The sequence below is a fragment of the Lycium ferocissimum genome, chromosome 11 (genome assembly GCF_029784015.1).
Source record: "Lycium ferocissimum isolate CSIRO_LF1 chromosome 11, AGI_CSIRO_Lferr_CH_V1, whole genome shotgun sequence".
Lineage (NCBI taxonomy): Eukaryota > Viridiplantae > Streptophyta > Magnoliopsida > Solanales > Solanaceae > Lycium > Lycium ferocissimum.
Window position 1 is genome coordinate 39,529,441 of NC_081352.1, and position 19,949 is coordinate 39,549,389.

The 19,949-nt window shown below is 33.8% G+C and overlaps 3 protein-coding genes and 1 long non-coding RNA gene across 4 annotated transcripts; 2 read left to right on the forward strand and 2 right to left on the reverse strand.

The window, feature by feature from the left end:
* Window positions 1-429: 429 nt before the first annotated feature.
* Window positions 430-1,570, forward strand: LOC132036150 (peroxisomal and mitochondrial division factor 2-like). The gene has a single exon (XM_059426405.1). It carries the CDS (start codon window positions 430-432, stop codon window positions 1,312-1,314), a length of 885 nt encoding a protein of 294 aa, XP_059282388.1. The 3' UTR covers window positions 1,315-1,570.
* Window positions 1,571-5,109: 3,539 nt separating this feature from the next.
* Window positions 5,110-7,576, forward strand: LOC132036448 (uncharacterized). Its single transcript, XR_009409585.1, has 2 exons — window positions 5,110-5,503; window positions 7,198-7,576. It is a non-coding gene; the product is annotated as an uncharacterized LOC132036448 (long non-coding RNA).
* A 703-nt stretch (window positions 7,577-8,279) lies between these two features.
* LOC132038318 (probable xyloglucan endotransglucosylase/hydrolase protein 16) lies at window positions 8,280-9,564 on the reverse strand. Its single transcript, XM_059428999.1, has 2 exons — window positions 9,503-9,564; window positions 8,280-9,337 (listed from the first exon to the last, which is right to left on the reverse strand). The coding sequence occupies exons 1-2, from the start codon at window positions 9,562-9,564 to the stop codon at window positions 8,932-8,934; spliced, it is 468 nt and encodes a 155-aa protein (XP_059284982.1). The 3' UTR covers window positions 8,280-8,931.
* A 417-nt stretch (window positions 9,565-9,981) lies between these two features.
* On the reverse strand, window positions 9,982-11,483 carry LOC132037244 (xyloglucan endotransglucosylase protein 7-like). Its single transcript, XM_059427738.1, has 3 exons — window positions 11,145-11,483; window positions 10,675-10,868; window positions 9,982-10,567 (listed from the first exon to the last, which is right to left on the reverse strand). Exons 1-3 carry the CDS (start codon window positions 11,397-11,399, stop codon window positions 10,153-10,155), a joined length of 864 nt encoding a protein of 287 aa, XP_059283721.1. The 5' UTR covers window positions 11,400-11,483; the 3' UTR covers window positions 9,982-10,152.
* Window positions 11,484-19,949: the final 8,466 nt, after the last annotated feature.

A 19,949-nucleotide genomic window follows, 5' to 3' on the forward strand; every position in this document is an offset into this window, starting at 1 on the left:
AGCCATTTCCTATAGTTCAATGACATAAATGAGCCAAACTGTAGACGAATAGCATAAATGAGCCATTTTTGATAGTTGAATGGTATATTTGAATCTTTTCCGAAAAAAGAATCACAATTGCTTTTGGCACATGTGCGTACACTACAAAAAAAAAATGGTCAATAATACACCGTCCGTTTTTACACGTGTCCTCCATCCGCTCCAAAAGCGATATCTCATTTTATTCTTTTCCAACAAGATTTTTGATAATATTCCCACAAACCCGTAAAAGATATTTTTTCTAATTATTCTCATTTCTCTTCTCTACAATCAACAAAAAAACCCTAATTCATACTACAAAGGTACAGTTTCTTGTTTGATTTCTTCTTAATTTTTCAACAATTTTCTCTTCGTTTAATTAATCCATTTGTTTATTTTCAGGTTTTAACTATGGCAGATGATAACGTTACCAACGGCGAGTTTTACGACGACGCGCCGGTAGATATCGCCGTCGACGAAACCTCCGACGCCACGTCATCAAAAACCTCAGCACTGAAAACGAAGATACTCGCCCTCGAGCAAGAGAAAACTCAGCTTTTACACGAGAATGACGTCATCAAACAGCGAATCGAGAAACTCAAAACATCAATCAACGAATCTAACAACGAAAAATCGGAATTGCTTAAAAAGGTGGAGAATATCGAGCAAGAGAACAAAGGTTTAGTATCAGTAGCTGCCAGAGCTGCTGAGCTGGAAGGTGAGGTGGCGAAGCTGCAACATGATCTTATAACTGCTATGAGTGATCTAGAAAGTTCCAATAATGAGCTGTCAGGGGTAAAATTGTCATTAGAAGGGCTGAAGAGTAGTGAAAATGAGAAGAATGTGAAGATTGATGCTATTGAGAGTGAAAAGAATCTGTTATTGTCGAAATTGGAGAAGCTAGAGGTTTCTGGAAATAATCAGAAAGAAGTGGAAGTGAAGGAAGAAGAAATTAAGGGACTAAAGAAGCATATTGAGGAACTTGAGGGTACTGTTGTGAATAATGAGGAATGGGAAAAGGAGAAGAAAGAGCTTTATATGGTGAAAGAGGAATTAGAAAAGAGAGTTAAGGAGATGATTGAGAAAGCTGGGGTGTTGGAAAAGAAATTAGCTGAGAAAGAAAGGGTTATTAGTGAAAAAATTGTTGCTAGGGATATTAATGGTATTCCTGTTGGTGATGATAAAGTTGGGTTTTTTGGTGCTGATGTGAATTTGCCTGTGGTTGCTGCATCATCAGTTGTTGCAATTGGAGTTGTTGGTGTTATTTGGTATCTTCGATACGGACGAAAAGCGTAAACCCTTATAGCCTGATCTTTAATAAGTTTAGTTTCTTTTGGTTTTGTGCTGATCAAGTTATGGAATTTACAATTTTGATAGTGCTTTTGTTATGTTGGGTTATTATTAGTTAACCTTTTGATATTACTCGATAATAGATTACACTATTATTCAGCTAGTGGTGCCGAAATATGTTTTTGTTTGTTATGCTGAAATTAGCTCACTATATCCTTGTATTAGTGCTTATTTCTCATTTCAATGAGTTTGATTACGATGATTTTGTTGATCCCGAATGTGATGTAATAATTACTTAGAGAGTTGCTGAATTTGTATGTAGTAGTGTGTTTGCATCGAATGATTGAATTGCTTAAATTGATAGTTTCGGCTTCATAAAGTGTTGGGAGTTGTATTACTGTGAAGCAAGCGGGGTTGTTGCTATTGCAATCGTATGACAACATTTTGGTGGTTTTCCCTCTGGTTGGATTTATAAATGAAACCCCTTCCCACAATTTGTTGTTTTGGTGAAAAAAACAAGAAAGATGATCCCTATTTTGAACATATCTTATGTTGCAGTATCTTCTCTGGGAAGTATATTCTGAATTGTCATGAACTTGCTGAGCTCTAGTTTCTTTAGCTGATTGTTACCATCAGCTTGTCAATACCTGTTTTAGTCCTTTTTTTCCTTGTTTATTTTTCATTCTTTTTCGATGTGGATTGGGGAAGGCTATTTTATTGGTTTCATGGCTCAGTATTGAACTGCATATTAGTCTGGAAGTGCTAAACAATGCGTTTTATGTGGGTGGGTTATGTGTGTTTGTATGTAGCTCGAATACTCACTCTATATACATGTTTTGGTCTTTTTTCCTTGTCAATTCTTCATTCTTTTTCCAACGTGGGTTGGGAAGAGGGAACCTTGGAGCGATGAAAAAGTTGTCTCGGTGTGATCTGTATGTTACGGGTTTAAACTGTGAAATCAATCATTGATTGACGTGTCAGGTAGATTGCTTACACTGCACCCCGAATGCTGCTGGGCTCCCCTTCTTTTCCAATGTAGTTTGGGGTGGCTTTTTTATTGATTCATGCCTCAGTATCGAACCGGATATTAGTCCCGGAAGTGCTAAACATGGCATTTTATGTGGATGGGTCATGGCTTTTTGTATGTAGCTTGAAAATTCACTCTGTATAGCTGGTTTATGCAAGTTTTGTCCATCATTTCTCATTTTTATTTGTTGACACTGGCCATTTTTTTGTTTTCCCCTATCAACTCCATAACTTTTGGAACTTAGATATGGTTTTACGTTTTTAACATTACCACTTAGTTGTTAGCTCTGTTGCCTTAATGCACAGTTGCTGCTACATCATGTGTGGTGGTGTAGCTTATGGCTCTGTTGGAAGTTATCTTATCTGACTCTTGTGGTTTAGAAGATCCCTCTTGAATGAAATTGTACAGCAAAGGGACTGCTAGGCTGCTAACTAACGTGGTGAACTGGTCGTAATGTAACCTGTCTATTGAAGGATGTGGTCTAGTGATCAATGAAATGGATAAACACGATAGAGATTAAGATTCAAATCCATCACAGGGAAAAAAAAAATGTTGGGTAATATCTTTTCATTCGTATAACCCCTGGTGGGCAGTGTTGGATATCATATTATTAATGATATTTATTGCTTATATGTGTTCAATTGTACTGGGATTTATCTGGAAGAAGTATACTTATGATTTCAGCTCTAGAAACTGATGAGTTTCTTACTTGAGGTCATGAAAGTGGCTCTTACAGATCCTCCTAGCAGCAGGTCTTGTTGTCGAACAGAACACTAGGTTAAGACTGGAATTTCAGGTGTAACCTGCTGTGCTAAGATGATTATTCAAGACTAGACTGGGTCTTATTAGGTTGTAGGTAAACTTTCGGAAGCCTTTTATTTTGTATTTGTCAAATTTGGAGGCTAGGACTGTAAATCCCGGTCTATACAATAGTAGTTTCGGCTCATGCGAAACCAAGCAACAGATTGCTATGGATTATCTACAGGCTAATATGGCGAAGTATTTGTACAACTAGGCATCCAATATGTGGGTAGTGGTCACTAAACTGAGGTAAGAACTATGAGGTTTGTGAGGCAAAAATACTACTTTCTTTCGATTCGTGAAAGTCGTTGTGGACATAGTTACATACTCGGTGAAATTAGTTAATGTGAGCGCAAGCTGATATGAACATTACCGTTATAAAAATAGAAACTAATCTCTATCCAAACACTGAGTAATATATTGTCATATTACCTTTATAGTAGACAGTTTCGGCAGAAATTTTGGATTATTCGGCCTATAAATTTCACATACCAAAAAAAGGAAAAATGAAAAGTAGCCATAAATTGAACCGATTGCAATGTAGACGAAGCGGCAAGACGAAAGAATATGCGTTTCAAAGAAAATTAAATTATAAATAGAAATACACTGAAATACATATAGTCAATGGGAAAAATAATACACTGAAATATATTGAAAATTAAATATATTGTTTACTAATACACAAATATACACAGAAATATACTGAACATTTTATCAAACACTTGGTGGGCATTAAGCTCCACAACACTCATTAATGATGTTTATACACCAACAACCTATTCTTTTGCTCCTAGAGGATGCTACAATATCATATTGCTATAATCAATGCTATTCTTCATCACTCATAAGATAAACAACACCACATGATCAGCAAACATAAGAAGGTTTTTCCTCTTCTTTCGGTCCATCCATGGAGATTTAGCAAGTGAATTGTTATGAATGTAATCAGCTAAATCTCCATTAACAGAACTGATAAGTTGCAGGATAACTTTATGCCCAAGAATATCATAAACTTGTCGTTGAACCACTTCAAATGGAACAAGCTCTAAAGCTCTCTTTTTGATAAGGACAACAGTGCCATTGATCTTTTTGTTTTCAAGTTTACTAGTTGATGCCATTAATTAACTCTTTGTATATGAAGTCATATTGGCTGGAAATCATTTTTAATTATGATTTGAAAAAATGGAAGAAAAAAAAATGGAACAATTACCATGTATTTAGGGAGAGAGAGTATATTTAGGGAGAGAGATAGTAATGCGGCGTGTATTTAGGGATTATGGGGCAACACAGTTAATTAAAAAAAAAGGGTAGCTATGAAATGTAAATTTTGAATAATATAGTTACTAAACTTAAATATTAAAAAAGGTAGTTACTATCTATAATTAAGTCTTAGGGGTAGCTATGGCAAGTAAATTTTACTTGATTTTATTGCTTGAGGTTTTTATGTATACACATTTCTTGTATCATGCATCTTGTAAATTTGTGGTGTGTTTGATATGAAGGAAAATATTTTTCACAAAAAAAGTTTTTCTCGAAAACATTTTCCACGAAAAATCCATGAAAATATTTTTCGCTAAATATGTATTTCTAGAAAATATTTTCCACGAAAAATATTTTTTAAAAAATAGAATCAAAAAATATATTTTTAGCCCATTTCAACCCAAAATATTTTTCCCAACCCATTTATTATATTTTGATTGGGTAAAAATATTTTTCACACCCCTAATTAAAAGTGACAAGAAGCTTTTCCTCTTTTAATTAGAGCAGGCAATTTGCAGGATTGCCCTTCGCTGGAGGTCAAATTTGCTGGGCAGATCACTTTTTTTTTTTGAAATGAGCTGGGATTTGAACCCACAACTTTAAATATTAAAAAAAATTTAAAAAAACCACCAATTTGAAGGGTAAAAATTAAAGACCACCCCAAATAAGGGGCAATCCGCGCCAAAAAAAAAAAGAACTAGAGCTTCATAGATGGGTCTTACATAAATTCAAATTAATAGGGCCCTAGTACAAAATTAGAAATACATAACCCCACATTGGAAACCAGACTTGTCTGAATGTAGCTGGCATCCTCTTCATGGGAAGTCGTGCAAGCTGTGGAAAACCCCTTCTTAAACCCACAGAAAACAGAGAGTGTGCATTGTTCTGTTGGGGACTGCTTCTTGAAGAAGAAGACAAAAGAACAGAGCCTTCTCTTCTGAAATTCTAATGCTCTCTGTGAGTTAAAAGGGGTGGATTCACAATATCCTTTTGAATCCAAATTTCTCAACTCTTGTCTTTCTCCCTTACCAATTAGGGTTTTTTGTATCACGCGGCCATGGCATTGCTACTACATTCTCTCCAAATGTGTCTTTTTCTTTCCTTAAGGTAATAAAACTACCACTGAGCTTTTGTTCTACTTCTATTTAGCAAGATTTCATTTTTTTCTTTTTTCAAAATGAACAGAATCATAAGTTAAGCATGCCCCATTTGTAATGACATATGATGGAGAACCATTAAGCACCTATTGTGGTTTGGTCTTTTTGTTACCTTTTTGGAAGGAAGAAAATATTTCCCTGGAGGAAAATATATTCTCCACAAAAATGACATATCAGAGTTTTTTCCTTTTACATATATCTCAATTCCTTGTCTATATCACTTACTTCAATCAATGCAGCAAGATTGTTGTTAACCTTAAGCCCACATAATTAGATTTGAAAACAAACAGTATCTTTACATTATCCTAGTTGTATAATGATTCAGGAAGTAGTATGTTTTCCATGGAAAACATTTTCCTCCATAACAAATGCTCCATTTTTTTTCCTTTGATCATCTTGCTAATTTCTTAAAGTTTTTTCTGAATGGAAAATTTGAGGAGCTTCTGTTAATTTTTCAACATGGATTTTATTATGTATCTGTGAGTTTTTAACCCATAATCTACTGCATATACTTGAAGCCCTTAGTATGTAGGTGGAGAAGATTTGTTATGTTTTATCCACGTGTGCACAACTATGATTCACGCGATTAGCTCAACCCTGTAGAGGTGCTTATTATGTGTATTTTGACCAATTAGAGGTGTTAAAATGGGATAAACGGAAGTTGTGGGGACGGATTTAAAACCCGGTGCATGTATATGTGTCAATTTAGATATTAAGCCAAGATAATAGTGAACTAATGAGACAAAAGAAGAGGCGAAACTGCAGTTGTATTGGACTAGAAAAAGTACTCTGTATAACCCAAATTAACTTAACTTATTATTATTCTAGGTAGAATCTTTCCAACTTTCCCAAAGGGAAACTTACTCCATAAACAATTCAACATTTTCAATATTCTAGTATCAAAAAGAAGCCAACAGTGCTTTTACGCCATAAGAAATTGTTCAAATTCTTCTCAAAGTTGAATTTGTCCACACTATATTTCACTTTTGTTTAACTATAGTAAAACTCTAACTCTTATCTTAATAAACATGATGTGACACCTTAATTAGGATGGCGGAAAAAGAGGCATCATACAAATGAAATGGGAGATCCTTCTCAAAGCATAAGTAGTAGTATACTGGAGATTCCTGTTTTGTTTTCCTCTTCTAGATCCATTTCAGAGAGGGGTAGTGGACAATTATGGAGGGAGTATATGCATCATATAAAAGAGAAGGTTGGGAACTTATTTTCAAAGCATATATTGTCTGCTAGAGATTTCTTTTTCTTTTCCTCCTTCTATATCCATCCTGAAGAGGAAAATGATGATCAAATGGGAATTAGTGCTAGGTCCTAGGGTCTTACATAAAACCTGAGCCAAATGAAAAGTAAAACATTTCATATATTCATTTGGCCTCAAATATCATGTAGATCATTGTAGGCTTTTCAGTAGGAGGAACCTGGAAAACTGGGGAGTGATTTCGGCCAGGTTAAATGAGGCTATGCACTTTCTTCTCGAAAAGAAGAAAAAAGGGCTATGCACTAGTTATACCTCTGATAGTTTATCCTGCAATGGATTTGAAATTGAATTGTTCCTTTCTCAATTGTCAAGATCTCTGTCATGTTTGGACCTGATGCATTTCCATTATTTGGTTTCGACTTCTGCAGGCCAAGTAGAGAAGTAGGATTAAAGCTTGCTCCAGAAGTTTTCACGTCTTCAACTGCAAAACCTGGTTGAATTTACTGTTCCTTTTGTTTTCCTGGAACATGTGAAAACCCTGAACTCGTAAGTACATTGTTACTTAAGTAGGGAATGAAGCCATCGGTCCGCGAAGCATATCAATCTCTGTATTATATTGACAATATCCATGCTGGGATTCATAGAGCAGAACATTTCTTTTGCATTTTAAAGCTACTTCATTTTATTTTTTTCTGAATTTTAACCTATATATTCAAATTCGATCAAGAAGCAATGCTCAGTTAGTGTTTCAGTGTGTGATCACTCCAAAAGGATAATTTGATATTTACATTCAGCTTGCTTACTGTCTGAATAGTTCTCTTCTCTTCATTTCACTCTAGATTTGGTATCTCATGCCAAAAATCTGATGGAAAAGGAAAAACATCAATTATTAACATACAGATTCTAAAACAGCTTTGTGCTCTGGGAAGTAAAGCAATAAACATGTGAAGGTGGAGGATAATCATTAAAATATAGGGTTTAAGGAGCATACGATTCTTTTGATTAAGATTTTAAGAACTTTTTTGGTGATGATGTGAACTATGCTAGAGTTTTTGACTATTCCAAGTTAGAGAAGGCTTTCAAGATTCTACATTTACTGCATGACATCTATTAGTATTAAAGAGCAAATCCATAGGCGTAGGTCTTTTCTTGGCCATGGTAGAGTTAGTATTCCTTATCCCTTTGCCATCACTGTAAACAGTGGTTATTGACATGTTTCCTGAAGCTCAAAATCAATGTCATCATGTCGTGCACTTTGAGATGATAATTGTGAGAAAATCAAAGCTGTCTCAAAATACGAAGTAGGAAAACCAAGCGTCCTTTAATTGTGAGAAAATCAGAGCTGCCTTTTAGTGAAGGATTTAGAATGTAATTGACACAGTAAGAAGTGGCATAATTGCCAATGAAGTTGAGCTACATTTTCCATTCAAGTGGTTGTTCTACCATTCAAGCCTCATCCTGACCTTGAGCTACATTGTTCTTAGAAACAGTGGTTGTTAACCAGCAGAAGATGAGGCTTTGTTGTGCCTAGTTATTGGCGTTCCACAAGCTTGTATGGACCATCATTTCTGTCTTGGGGAATGGCGGATCAGTGGCTCGGTTGGTTGTTGTCCAAGGGGAATGTTACATAAAATTTTGCAATGAAAGCTGCAAGGCGCCTTTGAGTTATTACATGATGTGGTTTGAAATCCATGAGGATCGAATAGGTGTGGAAGAGAGTGGTAGGCTCAAAACAAAGTCCGAAATTGCTGATCTTTGTTGCCTTTTCCTTAGACATAAGCTGTATATGGGTTCCCCCAGACTGCCTAAGAGCTGAATCAATCTTGTACGAGTGCCACTCGTTGAGAAGGTAACGATATTATCATAGAACCAACTTGTTAGTGGAATAATAGTATATACAGAGGTGGGATAGCTTTAAAACAGCGGAATTGAAGTATTGAACAATAAGGTGGTGATGGTGCCAGCAGAGTTGCCAAGTACAAGCTCGAGTTGCAGGAAAATGATTTATTGTTATTTCTATTTCACGATTACAAAAAGAATAATGAATATATTGCTTAACAAATGATTACACTATGCTCTTTTTCCTCCTGACATCCCAGAACAAAATTAAAGAAAAACAAGAATTCTATAGACAACATTGACTGACTTAATCCTTAGAACCTCTAACGTTTGCATTCAGGAGGAAAGCCTTGAGAGAACCTTTGAGCATCTGCACAGTAATTATAAATCATGTATTTCTGCTGCACCCATCTAAGCCTATTTCTGCCATTGGCATTCGGTTCTTGAGTTTGCCAAGCCTGATCATTATTCACTGAGTCAGCCTTATAGCCTCCACAAGACGAAGTAGACGATGCAGCTGACCAAACACAAGCATTTGTATTGAAATTCCTGTAAGAAGCTGTAAACGGAGCCAAGGACCAATCTGTTTTCACTCGCCCGCCTTGTGTTGCCCAGTCATCAGCATTCCATAAACTCGCGTAAACTCTCATTGCTTGATTCTTAGGAAATGCAACTCCAATTGCTTCGTGGTTGTTGAACACTCTTATTGGTATGTTATCCACCAAAAATCTGGACACATTACAAAAAAATCCCCAAAATGTCAGTATTGACGCTAAGTAGTAATTACACCAATTCCAATTACCAGGTGGCTTTCCAAACAGGCTCTAAAAGTATTCTCATACTCCATGAAAGAGAAATGCTCGACATCTTTCTAGAGAAAACATGCGCGCGTACTCAAATTTCGTTGTCTTATTCCTACAACTATAGTACCAATCGAATTGGACTACCTCCGCCATTCTACCACTATACCTTAAAGATGGACTCTGCAGATTGGATGTTTTGTATGATAACTGAAGCTTTTGATGAGGGTAATCGTAATGTGTGATGTTGTAGCATAGAGTGAACTAAGGTAGGATACTTGAAACTTTGATACTTTCTCAGGAAGCTAATGCAAGAGCCTAGTCAATCTTGCAGACGCCCCACGTGTGGATTACAACTGTGAGAGGCTGAGTTGCCCTTCTGTCATAGCATATGTTTGTGAAAGAAGCTGAGTAATTGTTTCATTTCTTCGATTCTACCACTAAATATTCTAAGATTTGAATCAAATAAACTGCAAGTATGATGAACTTTTTACTCTGTTGGTGTATTCTTACTGATGATAGAAGTACAGATTAAACGCATCATGTAATGCATTATATTTCAGTATCGTAAGCTTGGCTGAAAAATGATTCATTGTTACAATTTCTATTTCATGATTACAAAAAGAATAAAGAATTTAAGTTGCTTATACAGATAATTACAGTATGTTCTTTTTTCTCATGACATCCCAGAACAAAATTAAAGAAAAACAAGAATTCTATAGACAACATAGACTGACTTAATCCTTAGAACCTCGAACGTTTGCATTCAGGAGGAAAGCCTTGAGAGAACCTTTGCGCATCTGCACAGTAATTATAAATCATGTATTTCTGCTGCACCCATCTAAGCCTATTTCTGCCATTGGCATTCAGTTCTTGAGTTTGCCAAGCCTGATCATTATTCACTGAGTCAGCCTTAGAGCCTCCACAAGACGAAGTAGACGATGCAGCTGACCAAACACACGCATTTGTCTTGAAATTCCTGTAAGAGGCTGTAAACGGAGCCATGGACCAATCTGTTTTCACCCGTCCGCCTTGTGTTGCCCAGTCATCAGCATTCCATAGACTCGCGTAAACTCTCATTGCTTGATTCTTTGGGAATGCAACACCAAGTGCTTCGTGGTTGTTGAACACTCTTATTGGTATGTTATCCACCAAAAATCTGGACAATTAGACAAATCCCCAAAATGTCAGACGGTAACACAAAATAATACTGTACTAGTAATTGTTTAGAGTATACTAAAAGGAGAAGTTTAGTTAGTAACGTACATGATGCGTTGAGAGTTCCAAACAATAGAGTAGGTGTGGAACGATGAGGTGGGATCGAACCAAAGGCGAAATTGTTGTTCTTTGTTGCCTTTTCCCTGTGAGTAAACATTGGTGTGAACTGTGTAAGGTTCGCCTGATGAATTTCCCAGAAACTCAAAATCAATTTCGTCATGCCCTGCTCCTTGAGATGACAACTGCAAATTACACAAAGCTAATAAAGTTAAGAACTTCAATCAAGTATATATGTTCTTTATAGTTAAAAAGTACTTGTAAGAACCAGGGGTGGAGCTAGAGTATTGGTTACAAGTTCGGTAGAACCTAATAAAATTAGCAGAAATCCTATAGTTGTGTTAAGAAATTCACTTAATGCATCTGATATTTTAGAATCCAATAAGCTGTTTTTCTTTTAGAATTCAGAACGCATACTCAAAATTTTGAATCTGCTTCAGGACTACGTCCTAAGAACTTACGTAGAAGGTGGTGACAGTGCCAGCAGAATTTCCAGGCACTAGTTTGAGCTGCATGTCGAACCTTCCGAATAAATATTCATTCTTGGTCTGAAAGCCGGAGCCTGAAATTTTGTCGAGGGACAAGTCGAGAAGGCGGCCACCTTCTTTTATCTGAGCCCGCTGGTCACCGAACGTGACCGTCGCGTCTTGGTAGAAATTATCAGCCCAAGCAGGACATAGCAAGAAAATTGCAAGAATGGAGAGCTGCAGCAACATTATAGAAAATCTTAAGGAAACAATTAAAGGATATGTACTTGTGCCTTGAAGGGATAAATTAGAGTTGTTTGTGATTGTGTTTGATATGGGAAGATAAAAGGAGGATGAATATATATAGTAGAGTTTATGTAACCAGGAGGAAGGATCCAAGAAAGAGAATTGAATAAAGGAATTAATTAGCTGTGAATTGAAAGGACTGAAAATGATGTTTTGAAATGTGACGCGTTTGTATGTATGGAGATTGGAGAGGCTGTGGTTTCGGATGTATGGGGTGTGGGGACATACATTAGATCCGTGGGGGTTGGGTGACTGTGACACTTTTTTAGCAATTGCCCAAATGGGAAAGATTGACATTAACTTTCTATTCTACCAAACGCGCTAATGTTTCTGTTTCTTCTTCTTCTTTTGTTTGATCGTGATATTCGTGTTCTAATCTTGTCTGAACTGTTCAAACATTCTAGACTACTAGGCCTACTGAGGAAATAAAGATTAAATTTTTTTGTGCTAATGAAAATCATTATTATCGTTTTCAGAATTGACCACAATGTCGGTGATATGGGACTTTGCTTTCTTTTATTTTTCCGCTTTCGGTGTCAAGAAAAATTTACTACTTAATAAAGATGTACTGCTATAAATTAATAAGACAACTCATGTATTTTACGTTTGTTGGTACTATTACCTGCCATGAACTTACGAATGTAGTTCTTTTATCCGAGTTCATTTGGTACAAAAATATCACATTTAAGTTAAGATTTACAGTAAGTGTAAAAAAATTTGCACATGTCCAAATCATGCCTAGAACTAGGGGTGTATATGGACCGGGTTGGTTCGAATTTTTTAAACACTAAACCAAACCAATTGCATCGGGTTTTTAAATAAATACACCAAACCAAACCAATTGCGTCGGGTTTTTAAATATATACACCAAACCAAATCAATAAATTTCGGGTTTTTCAACCTCGGGTTATTTAATTTTCTCGGGTTTTTCGGATTTTTTTTTTCCGGAATAGTCTTGATACAAAACATATAACTTTTACTTCAAATATTTCTTTAGTTCTAGTAAGATACAACTACATAATTAAGGTGTTTCTTAAAAAAATAACACAAAATGTGAGAAGAGTAATGACATTGTATTAAAATATTCAACAAAAGCTAATAAAATCGGTTAAAATAAATATTGCTAATTAACAAGCCATAAAGAAAATGACCATAATCTAAAAATACCAAGTCATGCTAAAATAAGTACGGCTAATAAGTATTAATTACACGACAAAGAAAAGAACTTAAGTCATGTATTTTCACTCACTAAATCAATTATGCAAAACAAAAGAATAGATATCCAACATTATTGTCATTCCTAGTGGTAAATTGAATTTCTTTTGTTAGCATTAGTGTTGAATTGGTTTTGGTTTGGACTCTATTTGAGTTACTAACATCCATAGGATATAAAACTTATTGACATTCAAAATTAAGTTCAGACTTGATAATGTGATAATGGATAAAAAAACTACGAAAAAATTTAAGAAATATTTATAAATTACATTACAAATAAATATTTTTATGTATAAAATATTTTAAAAGTTGAATACATGTAATATCGGGTTGATTTGGTTCGGTTTGACTTTTTTTAGTTAAAACCAAGCCAAACCAATTATGGTCGGGGTTTTTTTTTAAACACCAAACCAAGTCAAACCAAACCATTAGTCGGGTTTTTTTTCTCAGTTTATCGGTTTGGTGCGGTTTGTCGGTTTACTTTGTACACCCCTACCTAGAACACACGGACCGAGCCCCGAATCCCAGCCTCGCACGAGCCAGACCTCTGCCTTGCAAGCCACACCACAGTCCTCTCCAACCCCTTTGACCGAGTCTCAGGGGATAGAAGCAAGTCTAACAAACTCCCTCAACAGCATCCATAGAAATCGGGGGGGGGGGGGGGGGGGGGGGGGGGGGGTATCGGTCTCAAAGGTCGAATAAGCTCGGCAGACTAATCGAAAACCTACAAGTCAGTCTTAGACCCAAACACACAAACAATTATAAATGGGAGACGAAGAAGAAGCTTCAAGAACATTCAACATTATCCAAATCTACAACACACTTAGTTTTCGGAGTTAACTTTCCCTCCAGATTGTATCCATTTACTTAAAAAAGCATTGTACCTCTTTCAAGCTTCCATTGAAGGAGATAAATTATACCCCCATGCTTGCCCTTAATTAAAACAATTGGTAGTGTTCAGTTGTAGCATCTACCTCCTGACACTATATCATATGTCGGACACTTGAAGGATATCAATACCAGTAGTAGATTTTTCTTTACCCTTTATAACGTCTCTTTCTTAGCATTATCTGTCATTTCAATATTGTTCGTCTTTACTTTCCAAATGCATTGGAGAGCCTCAACTTACACGACGTATTGTGTTACAACTATACTTTATAAATTATAATACATCTAAATTCTTCATTCCATTAATTTATATTTTTTTCCGTATAAATAAAGACGTTAGACTTTTTAAATCATCTTCGATTATGTTTTTTTTTATTGATTTTTTAATTTTTAAAGGATTAATTTTCGTTATTTTAGTTAATTAAATGTGTTATATATGCGAGAATATAAAAAATTAAAATATAAGTTAAATAAAAACAAACCTATTTGTAAATGTTAAATTACATACTAACTATAAAACAAGACATGTTATATATTCTTGAAATATTTAATGTAAAAACAATCGTATTAAAAAAAAAACTATACAAAGTAATTAAACGAAAGCTGTGTTATATCAAGTATCAAGACAACAACGATGGCATCATCTTAACTTGTACGATTGTTGTTTTCTCACTCTTCAAGAATATATAACATGGGAATAGTTAGTATGTAATTTAACTTTACCAAAGACATTTAACATATTTTGATTTTTTATTGAGCTATAAACAAAATTATTGCATGTGTTAAAATATTTTTTGAGTTAATCATGCTTTAAAAATTAAAAAAATCAATACATTTTTTTATTAAAAACATAATCGAATATGAACATAGTAGAGGAGACCAAGATAAAACGGAAAAAAAATAAAATAGTGATAATGATAGAACAATTTAGTCCTACTTAAATCATCTAATATAAAGTATATGATCGTATGACTATCTCGTATATGAGGTATCTTTTTGAAACTAAATCCAATCAACTAAAGGCCCAAAAATTTATATTGTGGTCAAAATTCTTTTTGTTTTTTTTGGTTTTTTCGTTGACTTCGTGAAACAAAAAAATTTTGGGGTATATCGTGGAAATATATTTTATATATTCAATTTTAGTAAATACCGTATTTATATATATATAAAATGTCAAAAATTTTATACAAAATAGGTCACTTATACCCTTCGTTAAAGTATGGGATCAATTTTACCACTTGCCGTCTGATTTTTTTTATAAATTAAAAAGACGCCAACATGGAAGAAAAAATGACGTTTTGCAACGTGGAAATAAAAAACCTCAAGTCCCTATATTCTTCAACATTAAACAAAAATAGAAAACACAACGGTTAAGTCACCGAAAAACGCAAGACGGCGTATTGAAAAAGCAACGTATCGGATATAGCATCAAACAAACCTCTTCTTAGGAAATGAACGGAGGACGGGGGGAGGATGTGAAGCTCGCTAGTCGGATTTTCTTCATATTTTAAAAATGAAAGAAAACAAAAAGGAAGCCGGGGAAGGGAGAAGGGGCGTATGCATTGGAGATGTGGTTGGAGCAAAAAGGGGTCGTCGGTGTCTCGAGTTCGCCGGAGTCCGGCGTAACTGATCTTAATAGAACACAGGGGAAGGTTTTGCCTAGAATTTTGCCTCTTCCAGTAAGTATTCTTGATTTCTTATTTTAAATCAAAGTTTATATTCTCAAAATTTTATGAAACTTCATATCTAAATGTTAACGCTTATCTCGATACATCAAAAAAAAAAAAAAAATTTAACGCTCTTGTTGTTTTGTGCGGGAATGAAAAGTAAAAGTTGGATATATAAAAATCGGTAGATCAACTCGGGCAATTAGGTTTTTATTTCCCCGTTGGCAACCACGTCATTTTTCTTCCATGTTGCGGCTTGTGTAGTCTTTATGTGGTCTCAAAATTAGACGGCAAGGGTAAAATTGACTTTTTAACGAAGATAAGTGGCCTATTTTCGATAGTTCAAAGGGTATTTTTGACCCTTTTCCGTTAATATATTGGTAGTGTTCGGTTGTATCTTACACTATATCATATGTCGGACAAATATCAATCCGTAGTAGATTTTTGGCAAACTTATACTACCTCAGTAACTTCTTAGATTTGTAACTATCCTTTTAAATATTACCATCTCTACATTTTGACAAAATAGTGTATGTTTTTGCGTGTATTTGTTATATAAAACCAGCTGAAAAAAAACATGATCATTTTAACCTTTAACGGTGGAGCTATTAAATTAGATATTAATATATATTTTTTTGATGTATTTTAGTGATTTTTTTTTTATGTATTTCAGTGATTTTTTTTAATGTATTTTACTGATTTTTTTTTTATATTTAACTTTTTTTTGATGTATTTCATCCATTGTGTACATTTCAAACTATGAAGTAAATATTTTCAAATTTTCGTGTATTTGAATGGTTTAATTATACATTCGTGTTACAAGACCAAAAAATTCAAATACATGACAAATACATTCAAAAAAATAATGTGTTTGGCTATTAACAAAATACACTAAAAAATGCACTAAAAAATACAAAGACAAATACATTAAAAAACAGTGTATTTGTGAATCAGATTTTTGAATGTATTTGTATTTGGCTTTTAACAAATACACATGGTGAAGGACACTACCAGGTGAAAAAATCCTAATCTCTCAGCAACCACAAAGAACCATATTCTAAAAAACCCTAATCTTTCCATCAATATTTAAAACCCTAATCTCTCCACTAAAAATCTCAATTCAATCCATCACCACCGCCACCAACAATGCACACGGCTGATGCAAAGAGAGAGAGAGAGGGATTTTTAATTAGACGGAGAGAGAGAGAGGGGCAGAGAGAGAGAAGGGGTATAAATTAGAGGGAGAAGAGAGAGAGGGGCGGTCATGGTGGTGGTTGAGAGACATTTTTAGGGTTTTGTATATGAAAAATGTCCGAAATTTAATTGAGAAAAAAGAAAGATATATGTGTTTTATGTATTTTTTGATATAGCTACCATTTGTAATTTAGAAAAGTTAATTAGCTACTAAATATAATTAAACAAAAGAATATTTAATATTAATAATTAGGTCTTAAAAGAAGCTACAATGAGTAAAAATTCCTAGATTTTTCTACCCTTTTGTCTCTTTCTTAGCATTATCTGTCATTTCAATATTGTTCGCCTTTACTTTCCATGCATTGGTGTCAATGGGACGATTTGATCGGTTATTTTAAAAAAATTATACCATCCTAATTCTTCGGTTATTTTATTTTGTATAATTAAAATTAGACTTTTCGAGACCGTCCCATCATCTCTGTTTTTTTTCGGCATCGGTACGGTTCGGTTAATTTTTCGGTTATTTTAGTTTTAAAGTGTCACCTAAGAATACACCACCATTAAAATAAAAGACACGTATCTCCACAAACCTATTTGTAGTACACCATCAAATAAATCTTCTATTTGTTTTTTATGAAATATTTAATGTAAAAGCTATTAAAAAAACTATACAAAGTAATTAAGCAGAAATGTGTTATATCAAGTATCAGACAACAACGATGCATCATCGCAAATTGAATCCTCACCGATTGACCAACCAGAAGAATAACTTTAAAGACAACAATGTTGAATTGAGCCAAAACAAACATTAGCTTGTATGCCATTTTAACCACAACTTGAATTTGATACATATACATCAAGCAACATAGTGAGGAGACCAAGATAAGATAAACTAAACTATAACCAAAAGTGCCTACTTAAATCATCTAAATCTATGATCGTTTGACTATGTATATGAGGTATCCTTTTGAAACTAAATCCAATCAACTAAAGGCCCAAAATTTAGTGGTCAAAATTCTTTTTTATATTTGAAACAAAAATTATAAAATATATTTTATATATTCAATTTAACATATTTGTAATATATAAAATGTATTTCATACATGTAAGGCTATTTGGTTCGGTTCGGTTCGGGAATTTTTTAATTTTTTGTATAAATTAAAAAGACCACCCTAATTGTTCGGGATGGTTATAAGCTTAAATAAAAATCCACGATTTTATTGAAAAAACACTATATGGTTAGGTTCGGTCGATTTTTCATATTTTTTTGACACCCCTATGCATTACTATAGGCCTCGTAACAGAATATCTTAGAACTATGACATAAATAAAAACCGAAAAATCAGACCGAGAGAAACTTCAAAAATCGAACCGAACCGAACTAGTTTGGTTCGGTGTTTGGTGTCTATCGTCAAAAAACCGAAAACCGAAATAGTCCATTTGATAAATATATTATAAAATAGTCTAGGCCCATTAAATTTAAAGCAAAAAAAATCCAATTGTAATAAGTCCTCTTTTGCATTTGTATCCCTAATTTTCCACTTCAATAAAAAATCAAATATCCTTAACAAAGAAAGGTAACGGGGATGTCTCTTTAGATTAATATATGTCCTTTTATGTGTTTTCTTAATTATTCTAAGTATATAACACCTAAATTCAATTATAGTTTTTAACTTGATCTTGTTTGATTTTGATTTCAATTTATCAAATGTTTTATTGAGATGAGAATATGAATTAGCGGTTGTGATATATTAAAAAAAACTAGAATTGAAAAAATCGAATCAACTATATAAATCAAGTAAGAACCAGTTCAACTATTTTTCGGTGAAAAAATCGAACGTAATTTTCTATGAATGAGAGCACAATTTTGCCTAGAATTTTGCCTCTACAGTAACCATGATTCAGAGAGATTTATATCTAAATTATGAAAATTGTACAATGTTATTATTAATAATCAATAATATAAACTTTAAGGTGTTTCAAGTTAAAAGTAAAAGGGATATATAAATCAGATCAACGGCAATTATTTTGGTGAAATCCATATAAAATAGTCTTTATCTAGGCATAATATCAAATTTTTATTACCATTAGAACACATTTAATAGTAACAAATATTTAATCTTTATATTAAGTTAATTAACCCGATACCCTAAGAGCAGAGAAACTCACGAACTACTCTCTTTGAACCCTATGCGATGCGAATTCATTATTAAAACCAGCTGATTTCATACATCATATGGTTATATTATTACTACTCTTAATAATAGGGAATAGAGGAGCTTCCCGTTCTACTGAATTGACCGATTTACCCTTAATATTTAACTTATCCCATTGGTCATCCTGGTATAAAATGGTAAATATTTTCAACTTTGCGGCCTTCACTCTGGTTTAATTCCTTTTGTTGCACCTCTGGGTCCCGTTCGACAGGGACATTTCCTGACCTCCCTGGCATCTGTTTGCTATGCACTTTCTCCTATGATTGTTTAAATTCTAATTATACCCCTTATTTGGTGTAGTGTCTTAAAAGTTCTGCTGGGATATACATATTTTACATATTAATTGATTCACCAACTATATTAATTTGTAGAAAAAGTGGCACCCTAATCAATTAACTCCTCCAAGGTGAAGGAACGAAGGTGAAAGCATTCTAATCCCTTAGCAATACAAAGAAATATTCTAATATTTCTAATATTTAATATTCTACTAAAAATAATTAGATTAGTTCTAAAGCTAGATAGAAACTGATGCATTAATTTTTTAATTAAAGTTATCATAGTGAAATTATAAATTAAGGACATAATCATTATTTTGTACTACATCTATCCCATTGTATATGGCACAATTTTAATTTCATTAAGAATTTTAATTTATTTTGCTAATTTTCATCAGAAAAATTATGAACTTTGAAGTTTGAAATTTAAAATAAAAATTAAATAGCTTGACCCAATGAGAGGAACCTCACTAATTTTATGATTGCATGCTAGAACTTCATTTTTCCTTCTTAAATTGTTACACTTAAATTATTAACTTTACCAAATTTCAAATCCATTGTAGTTAATTAAATAAGTATCGACACACATAATAACAAGTTAGAGCAATATATGCTCTTCCAAATGTGAGATAAAAGCTATAATGGCACTTGAAGGCTTTCCTTTTTCTATTTTTATTTTAACCTTACCCAGTTAATTCTTCAGATAAAATCAATAAAACTCCACCTCAAATTACCTAAGCTGTTAAATTCAACCAAGTCTTTATGAAATCAATCAAAACAAAACCAATATTTCAATCATTTTACTCAAAACTTCGTTCTCGGTTTGCTTTGTAACTATTGAGGTGTAATAATTTTATCTAACTATGCCTTTTTATCCCTATACATTCTTTTACTAGAAAAGCAAGGGCTCCCTTTAAATACCAAGCAATGTCGAGAGCCATCAGTCATCACACTAGGCTAACTGTTAATGTGCCCTAAAAAAGTATAAAATATGTTGTCGAAATAACAAGAATTGATGAGAAAAGACTTCTGTTAAAT

Excerpts from the sequence above, each read along its gene's own strand:
- LOC132036150 (XM_059426405.1), top strand. The coding sequence starts at position 430 with ATGGCAGATGATAACGTTACCAACGGCGAGTTTTACGACGACGCGCCG.
- LOC132038318 (XM_059428999.1), bottom strand. The coding sequence starts at position 9,564 with ATGGCGGAGGTAGTCCAATTCGATTGGTACTATAGTTGTAGGAATAAG. Across the intron at positions 9,338-9,502 it reads AATAAGACAACGAAATTTGA|ATTTTTGGTGGATAACATAC; the intron begins GTACGCGCGCAT and ends TAATGTGTCCAG.
- LOC132037244 (XM_059427738.1), bottom strand. The coding sequence starts at position 11,399 with ATGTTGCTGCAGCTCTCCATTCTTGCAATTTTCTTGCTATGTCCTGCT. Across the intron at positions 10,869-11,144 it reads GCACTGTCACCACCTTCTAC|TTGTCATCTCAAGGAGCAGG; the intron begins GTAAGTTCTTAG and ends TGTAATTTGCAG. Across the intron at positions 10,568-10,674 it reads TGGAACTCTCAACGCATCAT|ATTTTTGGTGGATAACATAC; the intron begins GTACGTTACTAA and ends CTAATTGTCCAG.